Source organism: Lepidochelys kempii, chromosome 3, assembly GCF_965140265.1.
Source record: "Lepidochelys kempii isolate rLepKem1 chromosome 3, rLepKem1.hap2, whole genome shotgun sequence".
Lineage (NCBI taxonomy): Eukaryota > Metazoa > Chordata > Testudines > Cheloniidae > Lepidochelys > Lepidochelys kempii.
Window position 1 is genome coordinate 90,074,865 of NC_133258.1, and position 14,293 is coordinate 90,089,157.

General features: G+C 39.4%; 1 protein-coding gene across 3 annotated transcripts in view; it reads right to left on the reverse strand.

The window, feature by feature from the left end:
- Positions 1-1,907: 1,907 nt before the first annotated feature.
- GOPC (golgi associated PDZ and coiled-coil motif containing) overlaps positions 1,908-14,293 on the reverse strand; it is a 66,633-nt gene continuing 54,247 nt past the window's right edge. For all 3 annotated transcript variants that reach the window (XM_073337144.1, XM_073337143.1, XM_073337147.1), the window contains 4 exons: positions 8,677-8,772; positions 6,620-6,784; positions 5,705-5,885; positions 1,908-5,179 (listed from right to left, as the gene is read on the reverse strand). In XM_073337144.1, the coding sequence (XP_073193245.1) occupies positions 5,061-5,179; positions 5,705-5,885; positions 6,620-6,784; positions 8,677-8,772 (561 nt within the window). In that variant the 3' untranslated portion in view covers positions 1,908-5,060. The remainder of the gene's footprint in view (positions 5,180-5,704; positions 5,886-6,619; positions 6,785-8,676; positions 8,773-14,293) is intronic.

Genomic DNA, 14,293 nt, shown 5'->3' on the forward strand with positions numbered 1-14,293 from the left:
TGCTTTTATGGCTGGGGCAAACCGAGCACAGAGATGACAGGGCTGCTAGCATGGATCCTTCTAGGAAAATAATGACTTCACATGACATGGCCACAACTTGCCAAAGGGGGAAGGGAGGGAAAAGAAATTGAACTAAGGCTTTTCTGTTAAAGGCAGCAATAAGTTTACCAGTAACTTGCATTCCTGTAATATTAAAGATTCACCACAGCGCACATACTGTAGCATCCTTACTCAGATTTTCAGTCTGCAAAATATACCATCCCCATCCTACAAACAGGCCTGCTACATTACCAGCTTTCAATTTCTGTGTGTGCGCAAAGACAGGTCCAGAACATAAAGGGTCTAAGGAAAAAAGTTAGAACTATTTGAAAATCACATCACCTTTTCAAGCTTACAGTCCAGCTTTCTCTGCAAGACTTGATCCTCCATGCATCCCTCCTCCCAGAGGAAATTAGGACCTAGATTGTGCCTCACCGCCACTGCCATGCTGCCTTGAGGAAAAAATTGCAGAGGAACAAGCCAAATACTCCAGTCAGTAGAAGCAGCTGCAGAAGTCAAAGCAGGGACTCCTGCACTGTGGGGGGCCGGGGTAAAATGGGGTCCAGCTAGAGCCACCCTTTCTCCCAGCACCTCCGAGACCCAGAAGTATGTAGGGGAGATCCCCTGCACCAATCTAGAGAAACTAGGACCCAAGTGATACTTCCTATCTGCCCCTGCCATGTGGGCTTGGGACACAACTATAAGGAGGAACCAGCCAAAGACTCCAACTGAGAGGGCAGCTGCAGAAGCAGCCAAAGCAGGGACCTTCAGACAACTTTCTGCAGTTTGTACTTTCTTTGCTATATGCTGACTGGCTATTTGCCAATCCAACCCTCTTCTTCCCTCGGTCTCTTCTCCTCTGCTTCTCCCATGGAACTAATATGTTTTGTGCCATCACATTGTTCACTCTGCTGATGTGTTCTACCCCTTTGCCCATCCTGTGTCTATCCGCTCTATTTAGATTGTAAGCTCTCTGGAACAGAGACTATTTACTTCTGTTTGTGCAGTGCTTGGTACAATGGGGCCCCATTTTTGATTGGTTCTTAGACATTACAGTAATAAAACTTAAAGCGGTGTAGAGGACACAGAAAGATGCTGTTTCAGGTTCTTGTGGATATATCAGCTCTTACACGGGAAACAGAAGAGCTTGAACTCAAGGGTAAGTAAAAGGAAATTTAAAATACTGTTTTTATAATAGAACTGTTTTGTAATAAAGCAAATATTAGTTAGGGGCTCTTCAAATGTGAACTGAAAAGCTTTAATACAAATTAATTTTAAGTGATTGCTAGAAATTACCAATGTTCCAAAGGATGGCACCTACTGTATTCCCATAGTATAAAAACCAAAAACACACACATATCACACCTATTATTCTTTTACTATATCAAATAGAAGAGGAGGATATACTTATGTTTTCAATGGTGCCCTAAGATTTAATCCTTTGACTGGTTTTCAATGGTTTGGATCTTTGCAGCTCTTTTTGGCTGATGGCTACGAGATGTTTAAAGCATTATAACCCAAACACCTTGTGTTTGTTAGACTGTTCCCCCATCCCCATATAGAAAAACTGCAACAAGAAACAGCTCCCAAATTTAATTATTTTTGAGAAGTCTCCTACACCTCCATCTCCCTTTTTATTTTCTTTAATTTGCTGTTACATCTCACTGACCAAGATTGGATTAGCTTTAATGTTTAAGTTAAGGAGTTTGATTTTTGTCAGTGTCTTTTGTGCTTGATACATCCAAATACAGAGTACAACAATAAATTTAGCAGAAGCAGATCACGTATGGTGTTTGCTGCCTATTCACGTTTTATTTATAAAACAAAGAAAACCAGAAATGTTAATTGTAAATTAGGAACAGAAACCGTTGTAATGCATAAGATCCCATCTTTATTTACAGGCTAATAAAAAAATATGAAACTCAGCTTAACTAGGTATAATACAATTGTTGCACAATGTTACACCTTCCACAGATATGAGACCAACCCAAGATGGAAGGGTGTTTGGGCAGATTATACAATAAATAACATCTTAATATTGCTCACCATATCCATTATCAACACATCTGTGGTAAGTCTGAGATACATACAAACCCTCTCCACTGTAGTAAATACAATTCTACCATGGAAATATGAAACAATTTATGACACAAGTTAATTTACTGCCATCAAGTTTGTTTCTTAGTAAGCAGTGGTCCCACATCCCTTCAAACTCCATCCACCTTTAAAAAAACCCAAGAGATAGCTATTCCACTGAAGATTTTAAAAATATGGCCAAGGAATTATCCACACAAAGCTGCAGTCTATTCTCTTAAGAGCTTTGTTTTATTAGCAGAAGTAAAATATATACAAGTAAACAATGTTCTATACTTTTTTTTAAAATAAAAAATGAAAATCTTACTTTCCTTGGAAACTCTTCATGTCAAACTCAATCAACCCTTGGGAACCAGCGGGTTTGAGTGTTCCAGTTATTGGCAAAACAGAGTAACATGTATTTATAGATTGCATTTAGATATGGCAACTTGTTAAACTACTGTCACCTTAAAAAAGAACTTCTAATAGTTTCATTATAGCAACAATAAATCTGCATTGTTATAGCAGGAAGTATGGAGTACAACCACACTATCCTTTCATAGAAAGTCCTAGCAACATTGTCCGACTCAGAGCTTCCCAAACAAAGGTCAGAAAAACTGACGTGCGGGGAAATTTTGGCATTAATTTGTCAGTGCTGGTCATCTTCCCAGCCAGTACCCCACTTCTATTACTGATCTCACCTACAGGATGATCAAAGCAGCAGGCAAATAGAGTGATGATGGAAGGAAAATGAATTCAGCAGCCCTGTCCAACCTCAAACTGGACGTGGCCAAAAGTATTTGAAATGGAAGATTCTAGGTGCTTCAAGGGGGTGAAGGGACTTTCTCTTTCCCACAGATAAATATCCCTACACAGCTTCCCTAGACATGTCTAACATCTTCAAACAGAGAGGGAATTCAAGAAAAATGAAAACTGAACTCCCTTCTCTGACAGAGAAATACTCCACGCTACACTCAGATTCAGAGTACACCGAATGACAGTAGATGTGACACAATGAATGTCTGGATGCAACATTACAGCAATGAATTCATTTGCTAAAATGCACCTGAACAATTCATATGATACATGGAGCTTCAGATGCGTAGAAAGATGCCTTCATAAGCAACTGGTGATATGTTTCTTATGCATTCAGCTCTATTTTTTAATTAACAACATATGCTTAGAGGCAATATTATAGAGTATTTTAATATGCTTTACCACAAAAAAACCTGTCTGTAAATGAAACAGCTTTTTGAATGAATGGAACCATGCACAAAAATTCATGAAAAGAGCAACGGTTAAAGGTTTTATAAATAGCAAAATCTTTGAATTAAAGTATATACATTTTAAAGATATCTCTATAAACATATATATATAGTGTTCCTAAGAGGGATCAGTAACTGTGTTCTACATAAAAAGTTTTGAACATTAAACATTAGATTAATTGATATTCCTCTAAAGGCCTTAGAGATTTTTTCTCTATTTATGTACATCAATACAGTAACATTTGCAAAGCTGTTATTTCACATTAGTTTCACTCTCAAAATATAAAATCTCATCTTTTCACATTACAGTTTAACAGTCTGCATAGCAGTAAACAGGAGAGCAAGCATTTCGTGCTTTATCCTGCGTTAATAAAAGCTATTACACTTTTTATAGTTTGCGTATGGAGCATATTGTGTTTCACTAAAATTTCTATAGATACAGTATGAGAAACTAGCCAAGAAAACCACCATTAACTTTACCGTTTTCCAAACATGCCTTGGGCCTTTAGATGTACATCAATTATCTATTTTAGGATATAACTGCTCTTGGAAGGCAACAGTATTTCATTTAAACAGTAACAATTAAAATGCAATAGGTTAACAGGACTGTCATACTATACCACATTTAGGACCAGATACTTCATGGCCCCGAGCACCTGCTGCAAGATATGGCGTGTCTTCAACTCCCTTTGATTTAAAGATGATTTCAGTGGGAATCGAGCATGTTCAGTACCCATCCAAAAGTACTCAGCGTCTCATAGGATCAAGCCCATGATGAACAACTCAATGTATAAAACTACTTTATATCAGTTCTAACAGTATCCATTCAGTAACGAATACTGACTGTATGATGCTCAGATACAACGCACAAGGGCAGACATAATTCTGAACAAGCATTAAGCCAGTTTTACACTAATTTTGCATTTAAAAACAAATAGAACAGTAGTCTGCTTAAATACTTTTGGAGAATATTTTAAGTGAAGCATTGATTGACAATAAATTGTTTAAAGAAATTAAATCTCCTCTCATGTAAAATGATTGCGTATTGGGAGATCAGAATTTACAACACTCAACAGTTGTTCTTTCCACTTTTGTTTTCTTAAACTAAAACATTTGCTTTTTGCTATAATGTGTGAAAATCTGAGTCATGGCATTTTTTGTCCTCTTCCCCCTCACCCCCTTTTTTAATTGCAGCTCAAAAAACCTAAATGGAAAATTCAGGGATGCAGTGGTAAATATTCACTTCTCCCCTTTTTAACTGTTAAAGGTTAGTTTGGATCAAAGTGCTGTTCATTCTTTGCTTTTACTCAGTGACAAAGGAACAAAATAAAGCTGGCTACAATTTCATTCTACACCCTTCAAGGACATCAATAGGATCCAAAGTTGAATGCATTTAAGATTATCTTCTGGAAACCACATGCTTTGGTGCTTACAGTTCAAGGAAAATCCATTTTACATGTAATATGTTAACTAATGTGTGTCACAGAGGAACAGAGTTTTACACATTATGAATTGCTCACAAAGAAGCCCTGAGGTAACCGCCATTTTTTCCAGGCAACAGTAATACAGGTTTCCTTTGATTTTTAATAGTCCTTTTACAACCTACTATTGTATATAAAATTTGGAACAGTCTATACTGATTATCAATCTTTCCTGAAGAAGTGATCAGGCCAGTCGATTTCTTTAGGACAAGGACTCAGCAGAATCAGCTAGTTTGGGTGCAGTCTCTTCTAAGGGAGCTTGAACTGAATTTCCTAGGTCTCCATTTTCATGTCCATCAACACTTGGTTTCTTATCAAACACTGCAAATTAAAAATAATTCTTTTTTAACAGGTGCTGAGGTGATCCGAGGAATTAAACCAATGAGCTTTACTTCAGAAACTGGAAAACTCATTAAAATAACTAAAAAATAGAACTATAAAGACTTCCAGATAAACATAATATGATAGGAAAATCTGCACTGCTTCTGTAAAGGAAAATCATGCTTCTCTAATCTAGAAGAAATATTTGAACACATCTACAAAACAGCGGAAAAAGAAGAACCAATTGTCAATGTATTAGGACTGGCCAAGAGTCAGAAAACAAAAAGTAGGAACAGTCTATTTTCTCATGGGAACATGGTTAAGAGGAAGTGAAAATCTGCAGATAATACAAATTTATCCAGGCTAGCCAAGGTGACTGAATGAGGAACTTCAGAGGGACCTAACAAAGCCAGGTGAGTTGGCTGCATGATGGCATACGAAATTCATTAAAAATTCTTAATTCCACTCAAACAGGTTTGTATAATGAAGTTTCAACCTTTAACATTTAGGCAAAAGAAGTTTTACCTTCTGATGGTTTGACATCTGCACTTGCATTTTTCCTATTAGTATCTGAATTTCCACCTTCCTCCAATTCATCAAGATATAAGCGATAGCGATGTCCACTTTCATCCTCATATTCTACATTTTCGTCATCTGAGTCTACCTCTGGCGCAACATACACCACTTCAAATTCAATCTCCCCTCTCTAGAATACAATAAAGATGATCATGTTACTTATTTCACAAAATGGATAGGGTTAAACTAGACTACTAACAAGTATATTTTGTTGACTATCTGAAATGCTTTGGGAAAATATATGAATTAACCACATACTCATCAAAGTGCATAGCTCTATAGTTCAAATTGCACTGAAATCTGCACTAAAGTAGTGAATAAACATTTCTGCTATGCATGAATAATAGTGTATGATCCCCAAGTTTGCAAAACGTATGCTTTAGTGAAGAACGAGTTTACCAAGAATTTAAGTAGATCTATTAATTATTTGGAGAAGAAAGGCAAGTGCATCAAGGGAGGCCATGGTGCATCAAGGGAGATGTAGTCCAGCCCACAGAGAACGGGGACATGAGGTGACTAACCAACAATTTTCATGAGACATCATGGCAACATTTCCAATAAAAGAAATATTTCAGGTTTTGGACAAAATATAGTTTCAACAGTTTAGTACTGACTGAGAGAAGAATAATCAATGATGCTTCTTTACACATTTAGATGGAAGGCTCCAATCTAAGTACTGACCCAGCCTATCTAACTGCATCAAAACAATATCTAAGAGCATCAAAACATAAGGTGAACAACAGCTGTAGGAAACACTATCTAAACACAAGTGCTGGGGTTGAAAGAAAATTTTAAAATGCCAAGCAACCGAATAGGTAAGAAGAAAGAAGACATAAGCACATAATGATAGATAATATAAATTACCTGCTGGGAAAGAATAGTTACTGCTTCTTTATGTTTGGCATCTCTCAGATTCACTCCATTTACTGCCAGAATGGCATCTCCAACATGCAGACCTCCACATCGGTCAGCAGGTTGACCAGGGTGGATTTCAGAGATTAGTATTGGAACGCCGTGCTCCTTCCCACCCTATCACCACAAAAAAGAAAAAGATGGGTTTATTTAAATGTCTGTTAGCAGGAAAGCAATGTCCTGATAGCTTCTAAGTTTTTGTTTCAGTTTTTACAATAGAAAATTAGATAGTATACCTTTGGTGAAAATAATTAATTTAATGATTCCTTTCATTTCCCCTCTCCACCCCCAGAAAAGCGAACAAATTGAAGCTATATACTCGAAGAGTGAATGGTGGTAATTCTGATTATTAACAGAAAACAAAATATTTAAATCAGATATACAAATTGATGAAACAAGATTGTAATAGTAAAAACATGTTTTTATATATCAGACACCGTGCCACTTACTTAGCAGCTACTTGCAGGATGCAATAAAATATAGGCACTATGGCCAGAATTTTCAAGATCACTTGATTAAAAGTTAGATATCTAAATCCAAGTGACCTGACTTTCAAAGATACTGGGCACCCGCTGCACTCACTAAGTTAGCCTTTGAAAATGAGCCCACTATTATTTGGATGTATGGAGTCGACACCAAAATTTGAAGAAGCTGGCCTATGCCAAGATTCTGTGAGGCAGTTCTATTATAAACCCTCACTTTCCTCTTTGCTTGCCAAGATTATATTAATTGGTTGTCAGAATTTGCCACTAACTAACCTGCATATAAAGCCTAGGCCCAGATATTCAATATTATTGGGTTTTTTTAAATGCATGTTTCTGAAGTAAGAAGTTTAAAAAAAAATTAGAAGTTTCAGATGTTTTTCAGCTATCTTGCACATTCTAGAACTCAAAATGTTTTGCATTAGTTTATACATGCAGCCTAATGCACGTGAGATGATGATGGCATTAAAAGCAGTAGACTCATTGTTCCTTATATTTTATAAAAATAATCCTGCTATGTTTAACATCTTCACATTTCAAGTTAATATTTCTGTACATTTCCAACAGCAATTCTTACACTGAATAATACCCGAACGGTGATAGTACAAACTACTTTTTGTTGTTCATAGACAAAAGTGCATAAAAACAGTTCTATTTAAGTGTCACCTAGGGGTGACAGTGGACGAGAAGCTGGATATGAGTCAGCAGTGTGCCCTTGTTGCCAAGAAGGCCAATGGCATTTTGGGATGTATAAGTAGGGGCATAGCGAGCAGATCGAGGGACGTGATCGTTCCCCTCTATTTGACATTGGTGAGGCCTCATCTGGAGTACTGTGTCCAGTTTTGGGCCCCACACTTCAAGAAGGATGTGGATAAATTGGAGAGAGTCCAGCGAAGAGCAACAAAAATGATTAGGGGTCTAGAACACATGACTTATGAGGAGAGGCTGAGGGAGCTGGGATTGTTTAGCCTACAGAAGAGAAGAATGAGGGGGGATTTGATAGCTGCTTTCAACTACCTGAAAGGGGGTTCCAAAGAGGATGGCTCTAGACTGTTCTCAATGGTAGCAGATGACAGAACGAGGAGTAATGGTCTCAAGTTGCAGTGGGGGAGGTTTAGATTGGATATTAGGAAAAACTTTTTCATTAAGAGGGTGGTGAAACACTGGAATGCGTTACCTAGGGAGGTGGTAGAATCTCCTTCCTTAGAGGTTTTTAAGGTCAGGCTTGACAAAGCCCTGGCTGGGATGATTTAACTGGGAATTGGTCCTGCTTCGAGCAGGGGGTTGGACTAGATGACCTTCAGGGGTCCCTTCCAACCCTGATATTCTATGATTCTATGATTCTAAGTGTTTTTTCCAGTAGATTACTACTTAACTTATAATACTCCAATCTGTCCAAACGTCAAAAATTGGCATCACTGCATGCTACAGTATCACCTAAACTATTCTCCCTCAGCTATAGCAATGAACTAAAAGTTAACTGTAAATGAGAACAAAAGGTGGAAAATAGGTTTAAGTATTTATTACTGTGATTGAAATGCCTAGTCCTTCATGGTCTTCTTTAACAAGGAGAACTTTTCTGATTGGACCAACGCCTTGACTCTTCTTTAAGGAGTCTGGTTCCTAGTTTAACACAAAAAAGAATAAATATAAACATATGAACTAAAAGGTACTTTTATGGCTGTTTTTTTCACATGCAGAAGGAGAATATAAACAGCAGCAGGTAAGTTACATTAGTACAAGCCAACCAAAACGTAGAATATTCTTTGCCAGACAAACTGTGAAGAAGAACTGATGATGGAAACAAGAGAGACCACTCATCTTACACTCCTGATTGGAGGTAGCATTCCTGTAGTAGCAAGAGATGGATGAGACAAAATTCAGCCCCAGAAAGAAGAGGCAGACCACATAAAAGTCACATTTGGAAAGCTAGTTGGGTCTACCACTCAATATTAGAAACTATATTTTGATAACAGGTGAAATTAAAAAACTTATGAAACCGTCCCTTAATTATTACAGTGATCTAGTTAATACATTCAGTATACAATCCCAAGCATTTCTGATCATTTTTTCCAGCAGGATATAAGAAACAACAACAAAAGTCCATCTCAAAATCTCACCAAAGCAGAATATATCAAGACATTTCTTTTTCTGTTATATTTTGTAAAATTTGTTGTTGCTATCACACATTATAAAAAAAAAAAAGAAAGAAGCAACTGCACAGAAAATCTACAGGGCCCAATATTTTTAGAAGTAATGAGTGTTTTAGGTGACTTAGTTGAGATGCTTTTAAGAGGCTTTATTTCAATGAGCATTTTCTATAAAAACCAGGATTCTTTAAGGTGTATCCAGTTGGGGCACCCAAAATCACTAGCCACTTTTGAAAATTTTGACCATGAATTTGAGTTCACCCCGAACTCTAAGTTTGTTATTCAGATTTTTTATAAAGATGGGGCTGTTGATTAATCACAGTTAACTCACGTGATTAGCTCAAAAAATTAATCACAATTTAAAAAATCTATCGCAATTAATAGCAGTTTTAATCGCATTGTTAAACAACAGAATACCAATTGAAATTTATTAAATATTTTGGCTGTTTTTTCTACATTTTCAAATATATTGATTTCAGTTACAACACAGAATACAAAGCGTACACTACTCATTTTATATTATTATTTTTATTACAATTATTTGCACTGTAAAAATGATAAACAAAAGAAACCGTATTTTTCAGTTCACCTCATACAAGTACTATTCTGCAATCTCTTTATCGTGAAAGTGCAACTTACAAATGTAGATATTTTTTGTTACAATGCTAAACTTTAAAGCCTACAAGTCCACTCAGTCCTACTTGTCATTCAGCCAATCGCTAAGACAAACAAGTTTGTTTACATTTACAGGAGATAATGCTGCCCACTTATTTACAATGTCACCAAAAAGTGAGAAGAGGAGGTTTCTCACTTGTGCAGTAATGGACGTTCTTCAAGATGAGTGTCCGTGTGGGTGCCCCACTCCAGGTGTTGGTGCATCCCTGCACCTTCGCTTGGAGATTTTGACAGCAGTACTTGTACCAGTTGTACATGCGCAGAGCCTGCCTCACGCGGTGAGTGTGCTTGAATAGTACATGTGTGCGACCGGTCTCCTCAGTTCCTTCTCTACAACGGAGGCTACCCCAACTCCGAAGTAGAAGGGAGGAGGGTGGGTAGTGGAGCATCAACAGGGACACTCATCTCAAAGAATGTCAGTTACTGCAAAGGTGAGTAACCTCCCCTTCTTCGAGGGTTTTGTGGGTTCTCCACTCCAGGTGACTTAAAAGTAGTGTATCTCAAGGAGGTAGGGACTTCAGATCTGGTAGGAATGCGGTAGATAATACAGCTCTGCCCAATCATGTATCAGTAAGGGCATAATGCTTAACAAATGTGTATTCGGAGGACCGAGTGGCAGCTTTAAAGAGGTCAGCCAGAGGAACTCTGCGTAGAAAAGCCACGGAGGTAGATACAGATCTAGTGGAGTGAGTCCTGATGCAGGCTGGAGGAATTGTCTCCTTTAATTCAGTGGTTCTCAAATTAGGGGCGCCGCTTGTTCAGGGAAAGCCCCCGGTGGGCTGGGCTGGTTTGTTTACCTGCCGTGTCCGCAGGTTTAGCCGATTGCGGCTCCCACTGGCCACGGTTCGCCGCCCCAGGCCAATGAGGGCTGCGGGAAGGGCGGCCAGCACATCCCTCGGCCCACACCACTTTCTGCAGCCCCCATTGGCCTGGAATGGCGAACCGCGGCCAGTGGGAGCTGCGATCGACCAAACCTGTGGACACGGCAGGTAAACAAACCGGCCCGGCCCACCAGGGGCTTTCCCTGAACGAGCAGCGCCCCTAGTTTGAGAACCACTGCTTTAATTGATAGCACAGACGGATACAAGCAGAGATCCAGTTGGAAAGTCTCTGGGTGGAAACAGGTGTCCCCTTGGATCGTTCTGCAATGGAGACAAAGAGTCTGAAAGTGTTCCTAAAGGATCTGGTTCTATCCAAATAAAAGGTCAAAACCCTGTGTACATCCAATGTATGCATTGTGGATTCAAAGGAGTTTGCATGCGGTTTAGGAAAGAAGGTTGGTAGGTGTACATTCGTTGATGTGGAATGACGAATGTACCTTTGGAAGAAATTTGGGGTGTAATCAGAGGGTAACCTTAAAATTAAAAAATATTGCGTAGGGTGGGTCTGCCATGAGAGCTGCTATTTCTCCTGCTTGTCTGTAGGAGATGATTGCCACTAAGAATGCTGTTTTCATAGAGAGGGAGCAAGTGGCTAGGGATTTGAAAGGTTGTTGCGTTAAACATGTTAATACTAAAGTGAAGGTCCCACTGAGGAATAGGAGGTTTAATGTCCGGGTATAGGGATTGGAGCCCTTTCAGAAAGCGCTTGGTGATTGGATGAGCAAAAACAAAAGTACCGTCGATCTTGTCGTGAAAAGTTGTAATAGCAGCTAAGTGGACTTCGATGGAGCTGAAAAAAGGCCAGACTGCTTAAGGTCTAATAGGTAATCAAGTATGGCCAGAAGAGGAGCGGAAGTGGGAAGAATTTGGTTGTTCGCGCACCAATGTGTGAATCGTTTCCACTTTTGGAGATATGTGGTGCAAGTAGATTGTGTTCTGCTACGTAAGAGTACCCTTTGAACCTGTTCAGAGCATGCTAGTTTTCTTTGCGAGAACCATGGAGGAACCAAGCTTTGAGGTGAAGTATGGATAGGATGGGGTGAAGAAATGAGCCATGTTGCTGTGATAGGAGGTTCGGAATGAGAGGCAATGAAATCACATTCTGGTGAGGAACAGATACTATGATTGTCTGGGCCACGACAGGGCAATCAAAATTACTGTGGCACAATCTGTTCGTATCTTTGTCAGAACTCTGTGGAAAACCGGTATTGGGGGAAAAGCATACATTAAGTGTTGAGCCCATGAGATGAGGAACATTCTCCTAGGGAATGTTTGCCCAACCCCACTCTGGAGCAAAATTCAGGACATTTCTTGTTCTTCACAGTCGCGAAGAGGTCCAGGGTTGGATAGCCCCGAACGTGGAATATATTACATATGATCATGTTGTTTAGCTCCCATTCATGATCCCAGTGAAAATGTCTGCTTAATTCGTCTGCGGTGGTATTCAGGGCCCCGTGAGGATAGGTGGCTGATATCTGGATGTTGTTCGCGAGGCACCAGTTCCAGAGTTTCATGGCTTGTGTGCAAAGCGAGTGAGATCGAGCCCCTCCCGGCCTGTTGAGATAGAACATGCATGCAGTGTTGTCTGTCATTATCCAAAATGGTTCCAAATGAATAGGAGGAAGTGACAGCAGACATTGCATATGGTTTGCAGTTCTAGGACATTTATGTGTGGGGAGGCTTCGGTGGAAGACCATCGCCTCTGGGCTGTGTGGTGGGACATGTGTGCTCCCCATCCTGTGACGGATGCATCGGCAGTCATTATGAGTGATGGAGCATCCTGGAGAAAAGGGACTCCTGAGCAGAGGTTGGAAGGAAATGTCCACCATCAGAGGGAGTCTTTGACTCTGAAGGGTATGGTTAGAGGCTTGTTTAGAGGGTGTACGTTCGGTCTGTAAACCGTGGGCAATCAAGCTTGGAAGCACCTCATGTATAGGCGTGCATTTTGACCACAAAAATACACGAGGCCATGTGGCCTAATAGTTGCACGTGGTCTCGTGCAGTGACCTGGGGACTGTTGCAAAGTTTTGTAACCAGGAGTTTTATGGTGTTGAAACGATTGAGCAGGAGAGACGCTATTCCTGTTTGGGAAACGAGGTGTGCTCCTATGAACTCCAGTTGTTGGGTAGGAGATAAGGTGGACTTGTTTTTGTGTATTTGTAGGCCAAGGGAAAGGAAGCAAGCGACGGTAAGTTGTGTGGATCGAAGAGCTTCGTCGAGCGTTGAGGCTTTGAGGAGACAATCGTCGAGGTAAGGAAATATTATAACCCCGTTTCCTGAGGTGGGCAGTGACCCCCGCTAGGAGTTTGGAGAAAACTGCTAGATAGGGCAGTAGACAGGCCAAAGGGTAACACTCTGCATTGAAAATGTGTCAAACTGAGGGTAAAATGAAGAAAACGTCTGTGGGCTGGGTGAATAGTCACATGAAAATAGGCGTCCTGTAGGTCGAGGGCTGAAAACCAATCGCCCTGCTCCGGCGCTGGGATTATGATGGTGAGGGTAACCATTTTGAACTTTTGCTTTTTGATAAATTTGTTTTGCCGCCTGAGGTCAAGGATTGGTCGCCATCCCCCGGTTTTCTTTTCTGTTAAGAAGTAATGGGAATAGAAACATTTCCCTCTGTGTTGTTCGGGAACGATTTCCACTGCCCCCAATTGAAGGAGATGATGTATCTCTTGGAGGAGCAGTTGCTAAGAATTGGGCAGCGTTATCTCCTGCAAATGTAAACAAACTTGTTTGCCTGAGTGATTGGCTGAAGTAGAACTGAGTGGACTTGTAGGCTCTAAAGTTTTACAGTGTTACATTTTTGAATGCAGTTATTTTTTGTACATAATTCTACATTTGTAAATTTCACTTTCTTGATAAAGAGATTGCACTACAGTATTTTTATGAGGTGAACTGAAAAATACTATTTCTTTTGTTTATCATTTTTACAGTGCAAATATTTGTAATAAAAAGAATATAAAAAGTGAGCATTGTACACTTTGTATTGTGCTGTAATTGAAATCAATATATTTGAAAATGTAGAAAACAACCAAAAATATTTAAATAAACGGTATTCTGTTATTAATCGCACGATTAATATTTTTAATAGCTTCACAGCCCCTAATAAAGATGTTTTGACAATCAACACGATTAAGCCCAACATTTTGAAACCTATGTGCCTGAAGTTAGGCTCCTAAATCCATAAGTTGGCACCTAAACAGAAGTAGTCTGGTTTTCAGAAGGGCTGAGCACCCATCACTGCCCGGGAAATCAATGGAAGCTGCAGTGCACAAGATAGAATCACACTTTTATCCACTGTAATATATGTAACACCATAATGATTCCGGATTATATCACCACATACAAGGGAATACAAACTACATTAGAACATGCATGAAAAAAGACAGTTACCTGTTCCGTAACTGGTGTTCTTCGAGATTTGTTGATCATGTC